The following is an 18,077-nucleotide window of genomic DNA, read 5'->3' as shown; positions in this document are numbered from 1 at the left end:
TCCAATGCGTGGTAATTAGCTTGCATTGGAGCAGACTATATTAATTGAGTCTGCCGCAAGTCTGCTGGAATGTGCTAACTATGTACTCCAGCAACCTCTGCATTGTGTGTATTCTGTGTCCCCACATTTCAAAATGGTGGCAAGGGTGCTTTAGCTAAAGGTCATCAAATGAGCTTTAGTTAAAGCACCCCCACCACCATTTTGAAGACTGGGACACTGAATACACATGACATTGTGGGTACTTTAATTAGAGCGACTCTGAAAGCCGCTCTAATTAAAGTGCCCCCCCACCTCCACCCTGGAGCACATTTATTCCCTTGGTGTCTTACAACTTTATATTTAATTAAAGGTCACCAGAGATGATACAAAGAGTAAAAGGGAAAGGCTACAGTGCATGAATAAGAAAATAAAAAAAGTAACAGAGGCTAAAGAACTGTTTCTGTGAGCTCCAAGATATCTATGTTGTTATATTACCTTGTATGTTTCTTGTTTATAGTCACTGTATTTCTTTGCTGCATTGTTTGAAGTATTCCATCAGGTTTTTAATATGTTTAAAGTATATTTTAAAAAGCTAGAAGTGATGACTAGAATGCACATTGCATGTTAGGGTTAAGTGTAGATAAATAGTACAGAATACTGTATTTTCTCTGATACAACATGTCCCTTTTCCCAAAATTCAGCTGCTGGAAATCTGGTGTGTTGCTAGCTGTGGATTTTGTTTCCTCCCTGGTACAGGCTCCCAAAAAAAGATGTGGGGTTTTTTTTCTTTTTTTACCTTCATCATGACTTTTACCATAATGTCAGTACATTTTTCTGGGGCCCTGGTGGCTACTAGATAAACACACAGTCTGTTTTCCTTCTGTGCTTGGCTGGGAGGTATGATGGAAACAGGTGCTCCTACTTACTACATACAAAGCGAGAGATAAAATGGGTTCCAATCAGAAAACAAATCTATCAGAACCAAGATGCAGTGAAGACTTCAAGATCCAATGTGTTATTCAGGAGACTAAACATACCTACATGTGAAATGTGGTATCAGGTTTTTTTCAATGTGACTGCTGTGTATATTTCAGGTGACAGAGAAAAAACTATTTTAGTAATGGCTTTAGAGAGTTTTAAGAAATGTTATTGGAAAGATAAAGCCATGAAAGATTTGTCTTCAGTGCCATGCTAACAATTCTAGACTCTCTTTTTCCTCTACAGAAACTCCATGCTGTCTTTTTTATATGGCACACAATGAAGGAACAGTACAAAATCATTAACAGAAGCCAAAAATGAATGAAGATCACTGGTACTTTTGATACTTTTGTTTTTCTGACTGATATGGGTGATTGTTTTTCTGACTGATATGGGTGATGTGATAACCAGAAAGAAGCCCTAAAATTATCTTGAGTAAAATACTTCCTCTCAACTCCCATCATCTCAACTCTACAAACCACTAAAAGAAATGACCAGTCAACCACCCGAAGATACTGTGGAGTCCCAGAGCTCAGATGAGCTTGAGTGCAAGATCTGTTACAACCGCTATAACGTGAAACAGAGAAAACCGAAAGTGCTAGAATGTTGTCACAGGGTATGTGCCAAATGCCTTTGCAAGATCATAGACTTTGGGGACTCTCCTCAAGGAGTCATCGTGTGCCCATTCTGTAGGTTTGAGACTTGTCTGCCAGATGATGAGGTTAGTAGTCTTCCCGATGACAACAACATCCTCGTGAATTTGGCTTGTGGGGGAAAGGGGAAGAAGTGCCTCCCAGACAATCCAACAGAACTGTTGCTGACTCCCAAAAGGCTGGCATCTCTTGTTAGCCCTTCTCACACTTCCTCCAATTGCCTGGTTATAACCATCATGGAAGTGCAGAGAGAAAGCCCCCAGACTCTGAACTCGACCCCTGTGGTGGAATTCTACAGGCCCACAAGCTTTGACTCTGTTGCAACTGTGTCGCATGATTGGACAGTGTGGAACTGTACATCCTTGCTCTTCCAAACCTCCATTCGAGTGCTAGTTTGGTTGCTAGGTTTGTTGTACTTTAGTTCCTTGCCTTTAGGGATCTACTTACTGGTATCTAAGAAAGTCACCCTTGGAGTCGTTTTTGTCAGCCTTGTTCCTTCGAGCCTTGTTATTCTCATGGTTTATGGTTTTTGCCAATGTGTATGCCATGAGTTTTTGGACTGCATGTCATCTTAATAACAAATAAGAAATAAGACATATTGCCATGTTGGTAGCACAGTTAATTCATGCTCTCTTTGTATTCTTATTTATTACTGTAGTCCATCATGTTAAATGGAAGCAGTGGCCATAGTCCATTTAAAAAAAATGCTTCAATATTTGTTTTTTTAATTTGTTCTACTTGTTCATTCTACTAAGCAATGGAAATAAATTTTACACGTTAATTTTTTAAAGGTTAGGCTAACAGAAAAAAGCAAGATTGCCTGAATCAGCAGCTGACACTGCTGTCCTTATTCATCTATATAGTCACTTGTCTTCAGCTAGATTAGTCATATCTGTCAAGGCTGCAGGATGAGGCCCAGCAGGCCTTTGGCCTATAAAGCAACATCCCAGACAATGTGTATGTTATGTTCTGTTTTGTAATATCTGTTATGCCAGTAAGTGAATTCAATCTCTTTGTGAGTTAATATTGTAAGAAGAGCATGATAAGTTCACAGGTCTCACCAGCCTTTTCTGTAGCATAGTCTTTGTGGGAGGTAACTGGTTACTGATTTCCCTATTCATTGCTTTAGAGATAGCATAATCCTGGAGGGTATTGAGAAATGGAGAGAGAATCTACATGTTTTTTCCTCTGGTAGAAACATAGCCTCTGTCCCTCCCCACCTCAGAGTGTCCCCTCCAACCATCCATGTACTCCTCTCTGTGGTTGCAGCCCACCTTAAGAGACAGCCGCTTAGGCTTATGTGCACATTTAAGTGAGTAACCATGTGTGGCTGTCTTTTGCAAACAAGTTATTCCATGTGCACTCATTAAGATCCCCAGTCTCTTGGACTCCCTTTCACAGTCATAGGATTTCTGACCGCTTCCTATTTAAGCCATCGCACTTGCTATGTATTCCCCCCTGCAGTCACTATCCCCAGCCCATTAGTTCCCTCAGCAAAACACCTGATCAGTCCCATGCCCTCTATTATCCTCTAGTAATTAGAGAGTTTCCCTTAGTTCCTTTAGCTGGAGGATAGAGTTCTTTCCATCCCACCAAAAGAATCATGCTGTAATGCAAATTTATGAAGTAAGTTGACATGGGTAATTGCTGTCTATTTCTCGAATTCAAAGAACGGATACTGTAAGGACATACTGTGATCAGGATTTCATTTAGAACACAATCCTGCAAGATGTTGACCATCCTCAGCTGCCTCTGACTCCAGTGGGAATTGATGGAGCTTTGTAATTAAGTATTTACACTGATGTAACTCCACTGACTTCAGAGGAGTTACAGGTGATTTACCAGCATAACTGCAAGCAGAATCAGACCCTATAAGGTATGTTTGTTTTCTATCAGCTTACACTTGGAAGTAATGGAAGATTGCTATATATACATATATCATTTTTAAAAGGAATGGTTTTATATATTTCAAAAAGGAAAGGGTAATGTCAACGCATATAAATAACTAGTTAAGAGCATACCTAAATAACTAAGGCTCTGTTTTCCTATTTGCACAACAGAGCCAAAAATTAACAAGAGCAGTATCTTAGTCCAAGCCTAGTTTTTGATTACATGCAAAGTTAAGGTAACATACAGATGAAAGGATGAAGCAGTGCAAAGACCAAATGTACTGCCTGACAGGCCTTATTGCAAATCTATGCAATAAAATAATGCAAAGCTGGGTTAAGAAAAGGAAAACACACATGAATGTGTTGCTAGCCCAGGTGATGTGAAATTAAGTCAGTTCATTTTGAGAAGATCCAAGTTCCTTTTACTGCCCCATTCCTATTAAAGACACAGAAAAAAAATGAGTCAATTAAAATGTATCACTTTTCTTGATAGCGAGGAAGTTTATAATAATACATGTGTTCAAGAAGTAAGGATTTAGCAATTTATAGTTTGCAGCTATGTGATGTTACAGAGCTAACTACTGAATGGTTAAAATAGTCATTCCAATAATTACTTGATAATTAACTTTAACATATTTTAAATTTTTTTAGAATGTGGTATTACTGAGTTGCTTATTTTAATGCTTGTAGTAAAACACATGTAGTCAGATGAGCTGGCAACTCCAGCACAGGTAAACCCCAAGGTGTCACTAATCTGCAAATCCATTGGTTTCAGTATCTAAACAGAGGCAGATGGAAGAAATGTACAAAAAAACTACATGGTTTTAAAGTACCCGTGCTTGGAAAAGATGTGTGCGTGGTGTCAGAGCTCCATCTATTTGTAGGGTGTTTTTCTGTTCAATTTGTCTTAATATCTCTAATAAATGGGTGGCTGACACAGGAAGACATTTCTATAAGTGCATGCCATCTATGTATTACCTCTGTACAATATGTCTGCAGTGCTGTGTCTGGTGTCTTTCCCTGTCTGTTCTTCTTTTTTTTTTAATTAGCTTCCAGTTATCTCAGCTCCAGCATTGTATTTAATACTTTGGTTTAAAACATAACCAAATGTCAACTCAATGACAACATTATTTGCATACCTCTTTACAAATAAAACACCTTGAACATAGTGCTTTAGCATTTAAAGCACTGCCAAAAGGGTTTAGCGTGGCTTTTAAATTATATTTCTGCAGAATGTAGAAATCTGAGTGCTTTCACATCCAGTTTAACTTACACTATTATTCGAGGCCACATTATAATATTAGGTGACTCAAAAAGCGTGGCTATGCAGGAACATTCATTAAGTAGCTATTCTGCTTCTCAAGTGGAGCACGTTATTGCACCTGAGGCCTTGTAATATTTGCAATATGTCAAGTCAGAGCATCAGCACACTCTACATCTCAGTTCCTGGAGAAGGTTGGTGGAAGTATTAGCTTTCAAATCAAGGTGAAAAGAATACTAATTTTTCAGTTTTCCTTTATGCTCTACTTTGTAATACCTCAGAGACACTGACAATGGAAAACACTGAAAAATATTGGACTAGATGACTTCATGTGGTCCCTTCCAGCCCTACTTTCCTATGATCCTACTGGGGACCTAGTTCACTGTAACCACAATGTCATTTATAGTGGAGTAAATCAAGAGCAACTCTGCAGAAGCCAATGATGTTACACTGCTGTCCCATCAGTTTCACGAGAAAACAGCATCAAAGCCCACTTACCTACCTACCAATTTTATCTTCCATATCACCAATATTAAGCTTTCTACAAATGCTAATTTCTGCTGGAGCTGCAGTTAACATGGTTTTTTGTTTATTTTCTGCTGTGTACAGTATATTTGTCAACACCCTGCTGATATTAAACTTTGTTAGCTCCTGAAGCACATCCAGCAAGAATATTTGAGTTTCTCTGCTTAGATCTGCCAAAGATAGTGGGTGTTATTCTCCACTGCCTTTCAATTTGTGTAGTTTTTTTTAACATCTATGCATAAAGATATTGTAAAATGCTACCAGTGGGTAGAGATTTCAGACTTGATAGGGCTGTTTAACCACTTTGCACAAGTGTAAATGACTATACAAGGCAGTAGAGCATCACTGCTATGGTACTACTGTCACTACTATTTTGTTTTTTATTTTCCAAGTGACCAAAGCAGTTAACTTTAGAATTAAAAAAAATATTTAGACTTGGAAAGATTTCCTACCGTGTTGGAATAATTGAAAGGCATTTTACGTGACATAGAGGCCTAAACTGTATTATAATGCCCTTTACGTAGGAATGGTAAAAATGGAATTGAAATCTTTGATTTAGCCACAAGGGAAACTTGTCTTTTTTCTGTGATATACACAATAAAATGTGTATATGCTAATGGAAAATCAATATCATGTTTACCTAAATCTAAGACAACTCTGAATTTAAGATGACTCGCCCCAGTAATTACATTCTATGCAAGGAAAATTATTACATTTGTTTTAATTTTCCATTAATAGAATATAGTAACTGGAGGATCATCTTAAATTCCCCCCATTGCTGTAGTGGGGAAAGCAGTGGTAGGAGGGCAAGCAGTGGGGGTCAGGTGGTAGGGGGGGCATTATGGAGGACAGGCAGTAGGGGGTAGGTGATGGAGTCAAGCAGCTTGACCCGTGCTGCCTGGCCCCTCACCACTTGCTCCTCCTGCTGCCTGCTCCCCTATGCCTGCACCTCCTGGCACCTGTCTTCCCACTGCTGCCCCCATGGGCCTCCCTGCCTCTCTTCCCCACACCCCCCCCAAAGTCTCTTCACCCCAGTTTCAGAGTTGGAGCCACAACTACTGCCTGCCCCACCACTTATCCTTGCTCTGGCTCTGAGAAGAATCCAGCCCTGCTCCAGTCTGAGGCATGGAGTGCATGTTTTGCTGTGGCCCCAGCCGAGGTCCATAGCAGCAGCAGTGGTGGCAGCAAATCTGGCCTGGGTTCCAGTTCTGGGCCTCAGCCAGAGGTGCCATTACAGCAACAGCTCTTGTTGAGCTGGGCTGTGGTCAGAGCAAATGCATGCTCCATGTCCCAGGTTGGAACAGAGCTGGAGCCCTGCCAGAGCTGGAGCAAGCAAAAACGACAGGGTTGGGGAGAGGCAGGACAGCAAGTGGGGTAGGCAGAGACAAGCAAGAGGGCAGAAGCAGTGGGGTGCAGGCAGGCAACAATTGTGGCTCTGATCCTGGGTCAGGGCCAGAGCCAGAGCTGGATCCAGAGCCTGAGCTGCAGCAGCCACCTGACCCTGCTGCCTGTGCTTAAATCCAAGGGGCTTTTTTCCCTGTGTTCAATGGGGGGAACTTTGTCTTAGATCTGAGTAAATTCAGTATATAAGTGAAATTCCGTCCCAAATGAAGTCAGTGGCAAACTTCAGTAAATGGAGCTACTCCAAGAGCTAATAATCTAAAGGCTGAAATGAGTCCCAAGGCTACAAAATAGTAAGGACAAGTCCCATATAGTCAAACCCATAGTGCTAGTCAACCTCTGAGTTGTGGGGAGGGGGTGTAAATCAAAGAAGAGGGATTTCAGAAAGGGTAAGAAAGAAAAGACAGTTGTCTATCCAAGGTGGGATGATCCCTGTCTTGCCTGCTTTCAGGCATGGGTAGATCCAGGATGTACTAAAGCAGGGTGAGGGCACACCATCCCTCAGACCATGGGGCAAGGTGTGGCTGGAGGCCTTTGGGCCCACAAAGAACACTGGGGGCTGGGCAGGAAGAAGTTTCATGCAGAGAAGAAACCTGCCTACCATGCTGCTGTCCCCAGATGAGTCAGGGTGGGGGAAGCCCCAGAGTTGAGCAGCTGAATAGGGTGCTGGACTTGGCTGAGGGCAGTGGCAGCAGCACACAGGTTCCTTCTTCCACTGCCTGCTGCATGCTGCACACCCCATACATCCCCCACAAGCCACGGGTAGGCATCTGAAGGAGGAATCTGCATGCTGCTGATCCCAGCCAAGCCCAGCATCTCGCATAGCAACTCTCCACGGCCCCTGGCTGGAGCAGGACAGGAGCAACTCTGGGGATACCCCTGTGCCTGCATCACCCAGGGTCTGTGATGGGTGGGCTCCTCCCAGCTAATGGGGGACTTGGGGAGGGCAGGGAGCAGGTGCAGGAAGAGATACCAGCCGGCTGTTGCCACTGTCTCCTATTGAACTGGTACCCCACAGAGCCGCAGCCTGTGGCTGGAGCAGGGCACGAGCAACTCTAAGACATCCCTGTGCCTAGGCCAGCCAGGGGCAGTAACAGAAGGGGAGCATATTCTCACCACTACACCCTCCTGGACCTGCCCCTGTTTTCAAGGCACTGAACCATTGCTTATAGTTGTTCCCATAGGCTTCTAATAGTCACAGTCCTCAGGCAAACAAGAGTCTAACATATAGGGTGGCCATCATAGAGGACAGTTTGGTTGTAGTCTGTCCTCTATTGATATGAAACCCAATGCCTTTATGTCCTCTATTTATCTCTTGAAGAGAGGACAACAGAGGACGGAGTAGCAGACAACTGGAATGTCCTCTATGATGGCCACTACTAGAGCACTTAAAACTGATAGGGTAGTAGAGAGAGGTAGTCAGACTTGGTCACAGGCATTCTTCTATCACTACAAATATATATATGTTTCCTCAACATTTATTTAAAATGGAGACAATGGGGGAAAGCAACTTTCACTGGGGAAGTAGTAGAAAATTCAGAAATTTTAATTTTTTTTAAAAAATTCAAAAGGATATAGCAATTTGATCTTTTTTTTTTTTTTTTTTTAATCCCCTAGGTATTTCTTACTTTCAGATAAACAGATCAGGCATTAACTTTTGGGCAGTACTGGAAATTTCATACTTGGTTAATAATTCCGTCAAACCCCTAGCAAAAGTCATATATTATGCCTTTTTTCCACCTTATATGATATAAGGTGGAGACTTTATACCATATCCCCTGACTTTTTGCATCAATTGCCCCCTAAAATTTTGAAGGCTCACAGTTCAAGGAATACCCATACAGCTATGTTAACATCTTTAACCAGGTGAGTATTAACCAATACATGAAAACACAGCTGTGTCAATCTAGGACATTTTTATGAATATACTGTTCATTTTTTTTCTAATGTTGAATTTTTATATTTTTCAACAGCAGTTGCACAACAGTGGTTTTAGTCACTAATCAATCTTAGCAGTCATTTTGGTATTGATGTACACTGCCTTAGAAAGCATTAGCTGTTATTCCTTAAACAAAGGAAAATCATCTTACAATGTGAGTTGCTAGCACAAATTTCATTTGGTATCATTTTATATTAGGTTTTATTGTGTTTTGCAACAGTACAGCTGAAATCCACTTAGTGTATTTGTTCCTCTTCCATAAATTGCACAAATAGGGCTTGTATGAACAAATTCGCCAAACTGTAGAAATTAGAGATGGGAAAGAAAACTATTAGGTGATCTTGTTCATTTCCTCTGCCAATTCAGCATTTTTTTTTCTACTGAAGAGATAAGTACTTTATCTAGTCTAGTTTTAAATAACTCAAGTGATGAGGACCCTACCTTCTCCCTCAAGAGATGGTTCTGCTATCTAATGGACCATCGGGCACCAATTCCATGGGTGCTCCAAAGCTCAAGCACCCACTGAAATAAATTAGCAGGTGCTCAGTACCCATGAGCCACAGCCATTTTGGTTGCAGACTTTAAAAAAAAAATCACGCTTTACCAGAAGAAGCAGCACATTACTTCAACCCAGCTCTGCAGTGTCTGTAAAGAATTGAGCACTTCATCAGGGCTTTTGGCACTTTTACTTAAAGCTGATTCAATTAGTTACTACATAAAAGCAACAAAAAGCCCCACTAAAGTGCCTGATCTTTACAGATGCTACAGAGCCAGGCTGAAGTAATGTGCTGCCTTTTCCGGGTATGCGCTAGGCTTGGCACAGGAACGTCCCAGGTTTAAAGTGCCAGTTTTGGGGAGGTTTTTTACATCTGCAAGCACCCACTGGCAAAAACCAACGTTGGCATCTATGTAATGGACATTAGAAAATATTTACCCATGATACCAGTCTTCTTTTTCCCTTTGCTCTCAGTTTCACTCTACTGGCACACAGTTTTAACTGATATGAATTCTGTATGCGTGTCCTATTTCTCTCTTTCATGTGGTGGTTGAATAATTCATAATCATTGAATAATTTTTGTTGTGATTTGAGGAGTATCAGAAATAAACAGCCAGTTAGTACATGACAACTAATTCATGGAGAAGTTATGCTATATATCAGTTTATAGGCTTCTATTTTTCCTGGCAAGTCATGGCTGACACCTCTCTTCACATTAAGGAGTGGAAAATGTCAAGTGTGTCTAAAGGGGGATATGCCTTCTTAATACACAGCAATCATCCTGAACATTCAGGAGACTCTGAGGCAAACTGCTTCGTTCTAGTAGTCCTCCTTTTAAATGGATGATTTTAGTGGAGATCCATATTTAAAAATCAGATCCTTTTGATAAGTAAATTAAACACACTTGGCAAAACTCTTGCTTTTGTGAAAGATGGACTGCTTATTAACTGCCACTCACTATAGAATGGTTTAAATTGACATTATAACCCAGATGGGAAATGTTCAATATTAAAAAGGGCAGTTTTAAAGATGTCTTGGCAGCTATACCTCTGAAATCAGATCTGTGTATAAAATATTGATTCACATCCTGACAACAGAAACAGTACCTTGTCAATTTAATTACAATTAATTATGCATTAGACAATCCTAGGTACATTGTGAAAGACAAGAAGCAAAAACATATGTGAGGAAAGTTCAGGTATTTGCACTAATTAGCCAGGTATTACAAAAATGTAACAGTACACATTCTAAAAGCAATAACTAAGGAATGAAGTCATACTAGACACACACACACATGCTTCTGAGATTGCTGAGAACACCTATTTTTGTTATCAGTACCTAAATTGCATCTGCCATGTGTGACTGCACAGCATAACCAATCATTATATATGTTACTGTTTACTTAATACAATAGCCACTGTAAGCAAATTCAGGACAGACTATAACACTCCATATCATTGTTAATATACATTATATATATATTGTGTGTAGCTATCTAATAAGGCCAGTTCTAATAGGTGTACACATCAAAGAAGATGGGAAATATTTAATTCAGTGGTGACAGAAGATGTAAAAGTCAGCTCCATGAAATCTATGGACTGGGGTCACTTAATGTAGTAAAAACAAAATGCTGCTGGACTTGGAAAACCAAAGCAATATCTCAGCTGTACATTGCAAGACTGACCACCAAAGGAAGGCTCAAGAAATCAGCTTGTCACCTCCCACACCAATACTTTGTGGGGTCTTCCAGCTTTCCAACTAATGCTGTTCAGTTAGAGTGAGTTAAGGCAATGACTCCCTTGTATGGCTAAAGCGCAGGACAATCCTCTGAGATTTTAATAACCTGGCCAGCACTGAAGCTGGACTGTGACAAGAATTAAGTGATGGAGGATGTCTCCTCCTTCTGCCATTATGGTGCCTCCACCACTAATGCTTACCTTTTATCATCCCATCCCAAACCATAGAATAAAGGAGAGGATTCCCCTAAATACAAGCATATTTTTAACTGTTTGTTTTATCTGTTTTGGTGTTTCTTTTCTTCAAGCCTCATAGCTTTTTTTTTTTTTTTGTCTCCTTGGCAGACTTCAGGAATGGAGCTGTCAGGCAAGGAAAAGCACAATGTAGGCAGTTATTCATTTAAATTTGTTTCCCTTGTTGACTGGCATCTAATCCAGCACAAGGAAAAAAACAACCCCTATTTTACCAGTTAGAAGCTTGAATCTTTTTGTGGTGGGTGATTACCTGCAGCTCCCACTGAAGTGATCAGGTGCTCAATAGCTCAGAAAAACAGATCCTAGGTCAATCCTGTTTGCCAGACTCAATAGAGTCTCTTTACATCCTTTGGAGAGTTAACTAAATGATGAGGAATGGTTGAGCATGCGAGGCCTATTTAGCTTGGAGAAAAGGCAATTAAGAGGGGGACATGACAGCAGTCTTCAAATATCTGAAGAGCTGCCATGAAAAAGAGGGACAACAACTATTCTCCTTTGCTTTGAAGGCAGGCAGGGAGCAATGGCTCCAAACTGGAGAAAAGGAGATTTAGATAAGCTACTGGGAAAAACTTTTGGGGCATGTCCAGATGAGCACACGCGTGCATTTCCTGGGGGACAAATAGCAGTGGCACATAGTTGTGCCACTGCTATTTGTCCCCGGGCAATATTTGTGCATGCGTGCTCTGGAGTACAGCAAGTTGCCCCAAATGGGGTAGAGGAGGCTGGGGCCAGCACATGGGCTAGCCCCAGCAGCCTTAACTGGGGTCCTGAGGGCTTCCTGAGGCTTCAGCAGCAGCGATCCAGCTCACAGAGCCTGGCTGGCACCTGGAGCATGGCTCCAGCTAACCAGGCTCTGGCTTCGGGTGGCACGCACTGCCACCACATGTGCCACCCCACTTTTTTTCAGGCACAGGGTTTTTTGACACCAGGATCTGCTGGTGTCAAAAAAACCCACCACACTGCAAATTAGCAGTGCAGCAAACACCTGCATGTGTGGCACAGGCAGTTTGCAGTACCACAGATGGATCTGCAGCATTGTATACCACACATGCGCACTTATCTGGACATGCCTTTTGAGTGTTACAACACTGAGGCAGTGGAATAGACTCTCTAAGGATGTTATGGAATTTCCTTCGCTGGAGATTTTCAGGAAGAGGCTGGATAAGCTTTGGCAGAGATGCTACAGGAATAGTTTTCCTAAATTCCTTCAAGGGGTTGTACCAGATTCTTCTTCAGGGTACATGTTCACCACTTCCAATCAATGATCACACAGCTTATTTTAAAATTGAATTAACTGGGGTTACTTTAAGATGCATGGTCATAGATTGGGAGTGTCTTGTGCATGCGTTCACTGGTGCCAGGAGCCTGATCTAAGTAACTGAGGGTGGGGGAGAGGCAGGTGGGATCAGGGTAGGGGATAGCGGGTCTGCAAGAGGTGGGGTTGGTGGGGCCATGGGGGATTGCCCATCTGGAGATAAGGAGGTTGTCCATTTGGGGATGCAGTGGTTGGGGAACTAAAAATAGCCCACTTAGCATCTGGGGGGAAGGGGGGAAGCTGGAAAAGTGCAGCCCTGGGGCTGCACTCTGAACATGTACAGACATTTATTAGATCAGGCTAACCTGTTCCTGATCTAACTTTGTTCGCCTTCTCAGGTGAACTAATTTAGATCAGGCCAGCCATTTTTTGCCTAATTTAACCTCCCCAAATATCTGCACAGATTAGCACCTAAATCAACAGGTGTGTAACATCTACAGGTACCCCAAGGTCCCTTCCAACTAACCCAACAGTTCTGTGTGGCAACAGGGGAGGTGAAGACAGAAGCTTTTTTGCTGAAGATAGCCCCATTCTTGAAACTGGGGATGCCTGTAGAAAGCCTAACTCAGCATTCCCCAGCAATTAGATAAAGACTTTTCTTCTCCTCTCTGACTCTAACCCAGGTGACCTGTGGAATCTGTGAACCACCAACCAAGTTCTGATAATTAGGTTCATATGTAAAATAATCACTAAATACAACAGGGTCACCGGCGCTTTATACAGCACAAAGGCTGGCAGTTAAACTTTGCATAGCAGGCTTTACAAGTTAGAGGGAAGTTAAGCAAAAGGGAGTCTGAGCAAACACAAGCAGGCTTAGGTGACGAGAACAGCACGTAATGAAGTCAAGCAGATGGGATGTAACTTGACAGTAGAAGAGGTATTAGAAAGCAGCCTGCAAGGACAATAGGAGTGTTAAAAATAAATGAGCAAGCTGTGATCAGGGAAATAAAGACAAGCTCACTTTGCTCTGTTTTACTGTTGGAGAAAGTAAACAAATTAGAAAAACAAACCACAGATCACTTTAGTTTATATGCTGAGTCATGAAACCCTGCCTCCTTCACCTTCTCCTTGTCAACTGATAACTGTGACTCTTTCATAAGGGTATGAACAATCAATAGGAAAGAGCACTTTGAGGCTTATCAAATTAAATGCAAAATGGGTGCCTGTAATTCCCAGAAGCTTGCCTTCTGTGGTTTTCTCCTAGTTAGTCTTAGAAAGAAAAAAGTGTCTTCTATAGTTTTGTGGTTATTTTTGTTTTTCAGATGTGAGACAATGAAATATTAATTAGTCTTTCAGGATCATAAATTGTAATACAGTAGTAAATGGCAAATTTATTAAATGTTCCTCTTTCAAATTATCTAGTTCTATTGTAAAAGTAATTGTTGCACCCAATAAAGATTTAATTTTCCAGTAAAGATCCATAAAAGAGATGTGTGTTTCTGATGAGTTGGATAACATGGTCTTTCATATTAGCCTGTAGATTGTGTCAATCTAAGAAACAGAATAAAGGCCAGTGGACTTTAGTATTGTTGTAACATTTTAGCCAAGCCAAGCAAAAAATACCTACTCTTGTTATGTCAGAATGTGCAGTATGCAGTCTATAAACAAAACCAAAGCATAGACTACTTAGATGGTTACTCAGCCACATATTTTAAATGTACTGAACAATAAAGCACTTGTCAGAGCATAGCTTCATAGGGTTGGAAGGGACCTGAAGGATCATCTGGACAGACACAGAATTTGTTGTTCCCAGATCATCCCAGACAGATGCCTATCCAGACTCTTCTTCAGGAGAAGACTCCAATGAAGGAGGTTGCAGTACTGCCAGAGCCAGCTTCTTCCATTAGCCTACCGTTTTTAAAGTTAGGAAGAAATGCATTCAAGATGACAGACATGCTGGTAAGAGTGAAATACTAGACTAGACCTATTAACATGCATTTCACATTGTAGAACTATATTTCTGGATGTTATCTTTATGGCCATGTGAAAAACATAAGACAAAGACCTGATCAGCACTGAAAATATGTACTTGCCAGGAAACCTTCAGTGTGGACAGTAGCTGAAGCACATGGTGAAAGATTATACCAATTTTTATCTCCTTTGGAAAGCCATGGAGAATGTGCAGAGACCAATGCTGGATCCCCGCAGAAATGTGAGTGTAATCTACACATGTGTGCCCACAAGCAAATACAGTAGTCTATCCAAAACTGTGTGCCTTGTGTACAGTATCTCTGTATAAATTATTCCTTCTCTTAGCAAAAACAGATTGTGAGCAAGTGCAGCCCATTCAACCAGCTTTAGGCAGAATATGGGTAGGTCTGAATGCTGCTCTTCCAGTTGATACGTGTCCCCTTGGTAACAGGTGAAGATATAATACTATACTATACTAGCATTAGCTGGTATATGGCCACCGATTCAATTATTTTCCTGTAACAGTAGATGCTATCTTTCGTGCATATAAAATTTGTAGAGTAGGACCCTTATTTTTAAAGCAAAAATTCCTAATACCCCGTTCCCTTCACCCCCCCACTTCTCCTTCTTTATTAAATGTAGGGATAGATGCAAAATTCTGATGTACATCAGGATCCCAGATATCCATTCATCTTGCAGATGTTTAAATTGAGAGTTTTGATTTGACCTGCACCTGAGGAAGGCTGAAGTGGATTTCTGCTCTCTGTACTTCATTGATGCATAAATAAAGCCTGAAAACTTGAGGAATTTTTTTCCCTCCAAAAAAAATTTGGTGGCTTTTTTTGTTGTCATTTACATCAGAAATTGAGATATTGTCTATCCTTTATCCCTAGAAAGATTGTGAAGGAATGGGAAAATGGTATGGTAATGACGTCAGATAGAAATAAATCTGATTATTAGTTGAAAGCTATTTTTATTCAGACTTTTAAAAGCTCTTTTTAAAAATAATTTGTCAGCATCTCTCTAACACAAAAACTGAAGAAAACATTGGGAGACAAGAGAGTTGTTAAACATTCAAATCCTTCACCTTCAATTTACAGTTCACAGTCCAAACATTTGAAACCTTCAGTGATTGCCCTTGAAAAACCTGAGAAGACCAGACTTGCTACTCCTGATAGGTTGTTGTGTCAGAGTTGGGTTTTTTTTCTTTCTTTCTTTTTCTTTTGGTTTGTTGTTGTTTTTTTTTTGCATCAGAAATATCATAAAAAGAAAACAGAGGCAGGGGGAAGGAAGGAAAAAGGAAACCTCAAGGTTTGTTTTTTTTATACACACACACACACACACAAATTCACTCTTAATAATTTAAATGCAACTTGCTCTGTGGTTACTTTTACTGAAGATGATACTGGGCTTTTGAACTGAGAAGCCTATTTTGTGGTAAGGAAGACATAAGTGATTGGTGTCTCCACTTCATATGTTTGTAAATCTCTATAGCAACAAGGTAGGGAGACCTGGGGAATCTGTCTCTCCTAGGTGTTTGAATAATGATGACATTTAGAAATACCTTATGAGAGATGCTGCCTACCAGCTGTAGGTGTTTGTATGAAATATAAAATACTGCTGTTTCCCCCTTGACAAATGAGATAGATACGAATCATTTAGTGCTAGAAACTAGCATGCAATCTTCCTAGATAGTAAAGTACTTTGTTTTATACGCTGTGTCTAGAGGTGTGAAACAGCTTCTAAAAGTAAAATGAGTAGAGCAGCAGTGCAGATATTATGGAGTATGTTTTCAGCCTAGTGCCAAGGGAATTAGTCCTTTGTTCCCATTAAAGTTAATGGGAGCTCGGCATTTAATTCCCGGCATACTGCATCAAACATTTACCCTAAATTTAGCAATTTTATGTTGCATTAAGCATTTGCCACTGCGCAACACTTACTGACATATTGGGCCAAGTGCCCAGCAGGTATAACACTGAAGCTAGCAGAATTGTGCCAGCAAAACAACCGTCCCATCAGGTACCAAACAATTTAAACTTTTCTCTGCTATAATATATTAGGCAACTTTCTTGAAACCAGCAGTGCTGGATGGATTTTGGCAGGGGTGCATTTTATCCCAGTTGCCACTAAGTAAAGTGGGCTGGAATCCTGCAAATTACCATAGAGAAGACTGTCCCATCCTCCACCCCACTGGTGGGTCCATAAAGAGCCAGAAAGGTTTGTCATTCATTGAGCTGCATTAACATTTGCATAGAATTTGCCATCCTTTGCCTGTGGAGGATTTTCTATTTCCCCATGCAGTGCCTGTTTCACCATAGTAAATTCAGGATTAAAGCTGTTGCCAGCACTTAGGGGCCAGCTGTTACTTGGACTGGGAGAGAGGAAATCCATTACCTCAAAATGGCACTACAGAACCAAATTTGGGCAGTCTTTCTTTCCAGCATCTACTCAGCTTCCCTTTCTCAGTCCAGTATCATTCTTCCCGTCTACTTCCTGCTGCTAAATCATGTCAGGTGCCCTAGGCTCCACTTCCTGTTTTTATCCATCCCCTATTATCTTTCAGATCAAAAAGCGTATGAATCCATGTCTAAAACTTTACCCCTCGCCTGTAACTTCCTAGGCCAGGGGCTGGGAACGTTACAGAATCAGTGGGCCAGAATAATGCAGCTTCATCTGAGACAGGTTGGTTTGAGCTTCATCTGAGCTTCTTGGTTTGTTTGGGTTTTTTGTATTGGCACAGAATGTTGGAGCAAAATTTTAATGATGAATTTTGGAGTTCATCAGTTTATTTCCATGCAGAATGTTAGTGTCATTGCTCCACTCAAGTCAAGTCAATAAAAGTCATTCTGTTTCAACTACCATTCATGATGCCCCCCCCAAAATTCCAAAAACATTTTGCCAAAATTGAATTATTGATAATCCTGTAGATCTGATAAGACAGCAAGCTTTTGTACATATGTGTCACAAATCTGTTAGAGTTCTCTCTACCTATCTACCCACCTATCATATTAAAACTTGCAAGCTTCTGCAAATCAACTGAGCTTTATTTTGAATCTGATCATATTTTGACATTTAAGAAATCAAAATGTCAGAGAGATTTTTCTCATGGAAGATTATTCAATTACTGCCAAGACTGCATCAAAGGAGTGCTTAATGTTCATTGTCTTTTGTCTGTCAGGGAAGGATTATTTTTAGATTGTATAGTACAATAAGAAAGGGAAAGTCAAAATAAATTTGCACTTTCAAAATTACTCATCAGAAAGGTAATTCACTTGGCCGTGCATAGTGTTGAGTTTTAAAAGGACATAGTGGGTGCATCTACACATGCCAATTTAAGGTGCTTTAGCCCAATTTAAGGTGCATTAAGGGTGCAGGTCTACAAGTGTGTGCCCTTAATGTGCCTAAAAAATGGTGATTTTAGGCTATCCGTGCCTGAATTTGATGCCTGCAAAAGAAGGTATCAGATTTAGTTGTGATTAGCTAAAGCACATTAACGCATGTGTAGATGCATTAAGGTGCATTAATGTTCTGTAAGGACTGACTTGGGACTACCTTTAGTCCCACGTCAGTCTGTGCGCATGGCATTAATGCGCTTTAATCCATGTACATGTAGATGCGAGCCTAAATTGCCTTAATGTTCATTAAGCTAACGCTCATTAAAGTTAGGCATGCCAAAATGCATGTGTAGACATGCCCAGTGAGATCATATTTGATTCAAATATTAAATTTTGTATAAAAT

The 18,077-nt window shown here is 40.7% G+C and overlaps 1 protein-coding gene across 2 annotated transcripts in view; it reads left to right on the top strand.

Annotated features, from left to right (window-relative positions):
* Positions 1 to 14,574, top strand: part of RNF182 (ring finger protein 182) — a 69,166-nt gene extending 54,592 nt beyond the window's left edge. The window contains exons 3-4 of one of the 2 annotated variants that reach the window (XR_009460859.1): positions 1,204 to 3,486; positions 14,181 to 14,574. Coding sequence is in view for 1 of the 2 variants with exons in the window: in XM_019498494.2 (XP_019354039.1) it covers positions 1,448 to 2,185 (738 nt within the window). In the remaining variant the exon portion in view is untranslated. Of the gene's footprint in view, positions 1 to 1,203; positions 5,422 to 14,180 lie in introns of those variants that run through there. The other variant, XM_019498494.2, reaches the window with a different exon arrangement.
* The last annotated feature ends 3,503 nt before the right edge of the window (positions 14,575 to 18,077 follow it).

The sequence above is a fragment of the Alligator mississippiensis genome, chromosome 3 (genome assembly GCF_030867095.1).
Source record: "Alligator mississippiensis isolate rAllMis1 chromosome 3, rAllMis1, whole genome shotgun sequence".
NCBI classification, from domain to species: domain Eukaryota; kingdom Metazoa; phylum Chordata; order Crocodylia; family Alligatoridae; genus Alligator; species Alligator mississippiensis.
The sequence above is the reverse complement of the archived record's forward strand: the minus strand, read 5'-3'. Positions and strand labels throughout refer to the sequence as shown.